The 7,565-nt window shown below is 33.9% G+C and overlaps 1 protein-coding gene across 3 annotated transcripts in view; it reads left to right on the forward strand.

Annotated features, from left to right (window-relative positions):
• The window catches only part of CACNA1E (calcium voltage-gated channel subunit alpha1 E), a 393,237-nt gene that overhangs the window by 293,239 nt on the left and 92,433 nt on the right, over positions 1 to 7,565 (forward strand). For all 3 annotated transcript variants that reach the window (XM_027868457.1, XM_027868458.1, XM_027868459.1), the window contains exon 18: positions 6,669 to 6,766. In XM_027868457.1, coding sequence (XP_027724258.1) covers positions 6,669 to 6,766 — 98 coding nt within the window. The remainder of the gene's footprint in view (positions 1 to 6,668; positions 6,767 to 7,565) is intronic.

Raw genomic sequence — 7,565 nt, forward strand, 5'->3', positions numbered from 1 at the left:
GACACTTAACACTTACTAGCTGTGTGACTCTGGGCAAGCCTCGCCAAAAAAAAAAAATGCCATCTGACCGTATCTCCCCCATCTTGTGCTGCTGCAGTTATTTTTTATCCAAGTATAAAACTTTATATTTATCACTATTGAATTTGATTTTCATCCTATTAGATTTTCTCTAACACTCTAACCTGTCAAAATCCTTTTGGATCCTGAATTTGTCACCCACTATGTTAGCCGTCCCATTAACCTTTTTATTATGTGCAAATTTGGTAAGTCATTTAGGCTTTTATCTATGTTATTGATTAAAATGTTAAATAGCACAGGGCCATGGACAAATTCCTGGGATACTCTACTGGAGACCTTTTGCCACATTGACATTGAACCCTTAACAATTATTCTTTGAATCTGATCATCACATAAGTTTTGAATTAACCAAATTGCACTATCATCTAAGCTATATCACTCCATTTTCTCCACAAGAATAGTATGAGATACTTTATCAAAAGTTTTGCACAAATCCCAGTGTCTGAAGGACCATAAAAATATTGATTTGGGCAAGAAACTAAACACCATGCAGGCACCTGAGTAAATGAATATTTCTTAGTATAAAATTCACATTCTCTCTTTGTGAATTAACATTTTTGAGTGGGTACAAGGGCTAAAAAATATCTTTCAAACTAGAAGGGGAGAAAAAGATCTAGTCCAGGGATAGAGAGATGTACCCCTGTCTGACCTGGGCAAAAAATGAGAGGGAATTTTGGTCCTTTCCATCTCCTACATAGCCTGAGGAGCATTGGGAAAGCAAGGAGAGAACATTGAGAGATGAAATACAGATGTGGTAGTGGTGGCAGGAACCAAATTCTTCCCATGGAAAGGAAATATAGTGGGAGCTTCAGAACACATTGTGAGAAGATGTGTTGAAGGCCTCATAGTAGGCTTCCAGAAAAGAATGGGTATTTCAGGGGATACTCTGCACCAATCAGAGAAGGGATGTCTTGAAAAACATGCTCTACCCCTGAAAGGGAGAAATCCAGGCCACAGAAGGAACCTGGGCCCAAAGACAAATGCAATGGGGTGGGGTACATGAGTCAGAAGGATGATATAGTTAACTCCAGGGTGGTAGGTGATGAGTCATACTTCTTGTGTGTGACCAGAATCCCCTTAATCTGGACATGGAGCTCCAAGTCATGTGTGTGCATGTTATTTTCTATTGCTCCTCATATAGAGGAATGCTTTCATCTTTGTCTTTCTGTTGTCAGTGCCTGGTACAGAGACTAGCATGTAATAAGCACTTGACAAGTATTGATTGATTGATCAATTCTACCTTGTTACACTGAAACCTTTGTCAATTAATGTTTATGAAAAGTAAGCTTCTCAGAGGGACTCTGAGAGAGTTGGGGAAGGTAGTTGTGGGGAGGATCTGTAACAACATTAAGTTAATTAGGTTGAACAGAAGAGGAAGGAATAAGGCTTGAATTAAGATTATAGATAGAACAAAGAGAGAGTATTTGGGTACAAAGCTCCTGAATGAGAGATTTGATTTTAGAGTGTACTGGGAGGGGAAATTTATTATTATTATTATTATTATTATATGAACATTTTTTGGGAAAAAAGTGACACACATGAGTATTATTCAAATGAAGAGATTGGATGATGGTGTGGGGAGAGATTAGGAATTCTATTCTGAATTCTTTTCTGGGGATCGGAAGGGAAAAGTTCTTGGAAAAGGAAAGAGGAAAAAAATAAAACTAAAATTGGGTTGAATACATTTGGGCTTGAGTAGGTCAATGAGATGATCAAGAGGAAGGTCTTTTGGAGGAGAGTGGAACCAGATTCTTGAAAACAAAGCAGACAGTGGGAACCCAATTCTGGTTTTAAAAAGAGAAATTATAGAAACATATTACAGAATTTAATGGAGGAAATGAAAAATTTAACAGTAATTGAATGGAACTGGGTTAAACTTGATAATAAAATGGAAGATGATAGAATGGATTTTTTTTTAAATCTCAACAACTTACTATGTGCAAGAAACATTTAAAATCTATTACAGTATTACATATTTTGAGCAGGAAAGTGTAAAGTGCTCATGAAGTCCAACCTCTTCATTTTACAAATGAAGAAACTGAGACCCAGAGAAGTAAAGTGATTTCCCTAAGGTCCCATAGATAGTAAATGGAAGAGCTGGAACTTGAATCTTGGTCTTTCGACTCCAAATCCAGTATTTCCACTATATCATACTACGTATTCAGAGTGAAAACAAGGATTTGGAACAAGATTTATTATGATTAAAAAAAAAGCAGGAGTTGCAAACATGATTTTCAATAAGACAACAGTAAAAATCCCTATTGTGAAGAAAGCTAAAAAGGTAAACTACATTATTTTTAAAGTGCCAGAGTCAATGAAACAATATCTTTATAAATACATATGCATCAAATGGAATAGCTTTTAAATTCTTAAAGAAAAAGAATACTAAAATACAAAAACATTAATAATAAACCCAACTATAGTCAATAACTTTAATATATCTCTTTCAGAGGTATATTTATAAAACAAATTATAAGAAAATATAGATAAGTCATCATTTGTATAGCACTTTGAGGTTTGCAAAACACTTAACATATATTATTTCATTTGACACTTACAGCAACTGTGTAACTTATGTCTTAGACTTATGGCATTTTCTGAATGTAAATATCAATGATAGAATTGGAGTCAGAAGCCATTTTAGGGTTAGAGTTGGAGTGTGTGTGTATATATATGTATTTATGTATTTATATTCATAACACATATATAAATATATACATATGAGTGTATGTATGCATTGTATGTACACGCATACATATATATACAGATATATACTCAGACACATTGATATTATATATGTCTATATATACACTGAGATATATATATATATATATATACATACATACACACACATCTATCTATCTACACACATACACATATTTAACATTCCAAAGAATCTTTATAAAAAATTAACTATGGGCTACTATGCCATAAAAAAATCATAAATGTAGAAAGGTAGGCATATTAAATGTATCTTTTACAAACCTTAATACAATAAAATAGTGAATGACCATGTTGAAATGAACAAAAGATACACACCTAAATGGAGATTAAGTATTAACATCCTAAATAGTGGGTAAGTCAAAGAACAAATCATAGGTAATAATACATATTTTAGAGATAATGGTATCAATGAGACAATATACTGAAATTTATAGTATATAGCAAAAACCAGAGGAAATCTTATATCCCAGAAAACATATACCAGAAAAATAGAAAAAAAAAGACAATTAATGAATTGAGTATGTGAATTTAAAACCTAAAAAAAATCAATAAATTATCAACCCTGAAGCCGGGTCTCTCTCTCTCTCTCTCTCTCTCTCTCTCTCTCTCTCTCTCTCTCTCTCCCTTCCTTTCTTCTTCCCTCCCTCCCCACAAACACAGAGAAATTAAAATCCAAAGACAAATAGATAAAATTAAAAATAAAAAAATTTTTTGAAGTGATAAAACGGAGTTGAGTTTTTAAAAAGACTAAACAAAATTAATAAAGCATTAGTTCAAATGATCAAAAGAGAAAGAAAAATAAAATTTACAAAATAAAGAATGAATGAGGTAAAAATCACAATGAATAGAGGAAATAAAAAGAAATCTACAAAATACATCACTCTTTTACTTTAAAAAATGTAACAAGCACAGGCATGAAAGACCCTTCTTTAATATGATAAAAAAGCATATATCTAAAACCCAAACTAGCATTATTTTCAATTCAGAAATACTGGATTTTTCCCCACTAGCTAAAGAGATAAAATATACTCCTCCTTTCTCTGTTCTTTTGATATAGTATTAAGAAGAGAGAGAAATTAAGAAAACAAACATCAGCAAAGAAGAGACAAAAATATTCCTCTTTGCAAAAAATGAAATCATTTAGTTTAAAGGCCAAATATATACTATTAGTGGATGGAGAACTGTCCTTGTAGTCAGTCAGATCTGGGTTGAAGTGCCAGTTCTTCCAAACACTGACTGTGAGACTGTGAGTTTGTCCTCTAACCTCTTAGTGCCCCCAGGCTATTCTCTCAGACTGTTGCAGAGGAGATGTTGGTCTGCCTTGGTAGAGCAAATTCCTCACCTTGAACTTCCTATACTAATGAAATCATGTGTCCTCACTTAAAGGAAAAAGGTGACCTAAATAATTAGTGGACAAATTAATCAAGTTGATTAGTAGCTTTAGTAAAGTAACAGGATACAAAACGAATCTGGAAACATCATCAGTGTCTCTTTATGTTTTTAACAAAAACCAGGAAGAAATGATAAAAAAAAGACAAAGTCTATTCAAAATAACAATAAAATACCTAAAACATATGGGAGTTAACCTGACAACACAAACAGGACTTATATAAATACCAACACAAAACAACTCACAGTAATATAGGAAGACCTAAATAATTGGAAAGGTCTTCACTAATCTTGTTCATGTGAACATATTGCCACCTGAATTAATCAGTACGTTTAGTGCCATATCAATCAAACTGCCAAGGAATTATTTTATAGCATTATAAAAATAATAATAATTTGGAGAAACAAAAGAGAAAGAATTTAATAATAATGAAATAATGAAAAAGAGAATGAAGGGAGTATTTTTTTACCAGGTCTCAATTTGTATTATAAAGCAGTGATTATGAAAACTATTTAGTACTGGTTAATAAATAGAAGAAAAAAGAACAGATCAATGAAATAAACCACCAGACAAGCAAGACCTGAAAGCAAAATGAAAACAGCAGTTGAGTGTTTGATAGACACAAAAATGCAAATTACAAGAGGGATTATTCCCTATTTGATAATAACTCCTGTGAAAATGGAAAAGCAATTTGACAGAAAATTGGTTCAAGTCAGCAGTTTTGATCATATATCATAGTAAGATCCAAGTGTATAAATAATATAAAGGACACAGTTCTAAAAAAAATAGAAAAGAATAAAAAGTTATATCTCTCACATTTATGATTAGGGATAAAACATATAACCAGACAGTAGAGAGAAATTTTAAAAGAGAAAATAAACAATTTGATTTATGTGAATTTTAAATTATTCAAAACCACTTCAGCTAGAATAAGAGAAGCAATGAGTTAAAACAAAATGTTAGCATCAAGCATTTCTGATACAAGTCTGACATTTAAAATCTATAGAGAATTTTTAACACAAACATAGAAGACTAACAAACACATAATACAAACATAGAAGAGTCATTCTCTTATAGATGTGTTCAAGGGGAAAAAACGGTTTCAAAATGAGAAATATTGTCAGCAACTACAGAAAAAATGTTCCAAATCACTAATCATAAGAGAGATGAGGTATCACATCATATCCATAAAATTGGCGAAGATCACAAAGGCCAGAAATGGTGAATGTTGGAAAGACTACAGGAAGACAGTTACACTATTACACTAGTAACACTGTGAATTGGTCTAATCTAAACATTCTGGAAAGCAATTTAGAATTATGTGTGAAGAGTTACTAAATTATTCATATACTTTGACTCACTGATCTAGCTGTAGGGCAAATTATTTTCCCCAAGGAGGTCAAAGAAATAAAGAAGTAAGAAAGGTCCATGTATACCAAAGTATTAATAGAATTACTTTCTGTGGTAGCAAAAAACCAGAAACAAAATACCGTCCATTAATTGGATAATGGCTGAACAAATTGTGGTTTGTAAACATCGTGATATAATATTGCATGATAAGGAATTATTAATACAAGTAATTCAGAGAAATATGAGAAACTGTGCATGAACTCATTAAGAGCAAAGTAGGTAGAATCAAGACAGCTGTATACATGATGATTACAGTAACGTAAATGGAGATGACACTGAAGGATAACAGAATTCAGGTCAAATACAGTGACCAATGTTAGTTTCAGATGAGAAATATTAAACATACTTCCTTTTTCTCTGTTAAGAAATGCCAGGTCTAATTTTCAAATGTTACATTCCTGTCAGCTGTAATAATTATATCAGATATTTTTGCTTATATATATATATATATATATATATATTTGTAAGCAAGGACACTATTGGTATAGTTGTTGAAAAGTGCTAGGCTTTTAAAAACAAAGTGCATAAATAAAATATTTTAAATAAAAATAAATAAAATGAAGGGACTGGACCAAATGATCTTCCAGGTTCTGCTCTGCCCTATACTATATGGGTGTCCACCTGTGTTTTCTTACTTGCCCCCTTGTGAGATACATACTTCACTCTCTCTAGTTCTTAATAATCTTTTGGAGCAAATCCAAACTTTGAAGCAATATGGTACAATGAATGCTGGTCTTGGAGCCGAAGGTCTATTCTCTGAATCTTGATTCTTTCATTTATCGTCAGGGTTGACCTTGGCAAGTCACTTAATGTTTTTATGACTCACTTTCCTTACATGTAAAATGAAGGGGTTGGCCTAGATGATTTTTGAGGACTTTTCTTTTAGTTGATGATCCCACAATTCTAGTGCCTTGTCCAGTTTCTCTCCCTTTTCTGTTACTTGCATACTTCCATTGGTCAACAAAGTGCCTTCTAGAAGCTGGCAAGATCAAAAGAAGCAGTTCTCCAGGAAAGAAATGACCTGCTTTGTGTTCCATGGCAAAGGACAACTTTGTTTTCTGTGTAGGACGAGCAGGAGGAGGAGGAGGCCTTCAATCAGAAGCATGCCCTACAGAAAGCCAAGGAAGTCAGCCCAATGTCTGCACCTAACATGCCTTCTATTGAGTAAGTTGACTATCCATGCCTCATTGACAGGTGATGTCCCTTCCTTGACTCAGAGATCCTAACTTGGGGTATCAAGGGCTTCAGTTTAGATTTAGGAACCATCCGATTGAGACCAAGATAAGGCTGAGTCTCCAAAATGGGAGGGAAAGGTAGTAGAGAAAGGGAGTGAGTTTGTAATGGATTGCAGAATCACAATTCCTTCCACAATCTCAGCTGTACTATGGATTTTGTATTGGGTGCCATGATATATGTGGAGAACAATGAAAGAAGGGTCTGTGGGTAAGGGGGAACTTTTGTCAAGCACTGGACTGTTCACCCCTGAGTAGATATAATCTGAAGCTTATGGCTGGTTGGAGGGAAATCGCACGGGAACCTTGTAACTGAACTAGAGCTTCAGCAACATCTGGGAAGATTCCTCTGAGCTGGTACTGGACAGGACAGAAGTAGTATTAATAGCTTCTGCTTAATAGGGGTGATGATGCAATTTTTAAGGGTCTGTGTGTAGACATACTCCCTAGTCCAAAAGATTCTTATTTCACTGTTGACTTCTACGTCTAGGGTTCCTTATATACATTTTTGTGCTAAGAAAACTTTCTACAGAAAGTGAGGTAGATTCTTACCAACTGTCTGTGAATGAGAAGAGGGACCCTCAGAGATGTTTTCATCAGGACAGGCGACCAAAATAGCTTATTATTTGAGGGAGAAGACTGTCTTACTCTCTTTCACTGAACTTTCTGGAGAAATGTCTTAGAGGACCAGAAAAGAGATTAAGTTGAGAAGAGGCCTCAAACTCCTGTGG

Source organism: Vombatus ursinus, unplaced genomic scaffold (assembly GCF_900497805.2).
Source record: "Vombatus ursinus unplaced genomic scaffold, bare-nosed wombat genome assembly UNPS02014789.1, whole genome shotgun sequence".
Taxonomy (NCBI): domain Eukaryota; kingdom Metazoa; phylum Chordata; class Mammalia; order Diprotodontia; family Vombatidae; genus Vombatus; species Vombatus ursinus.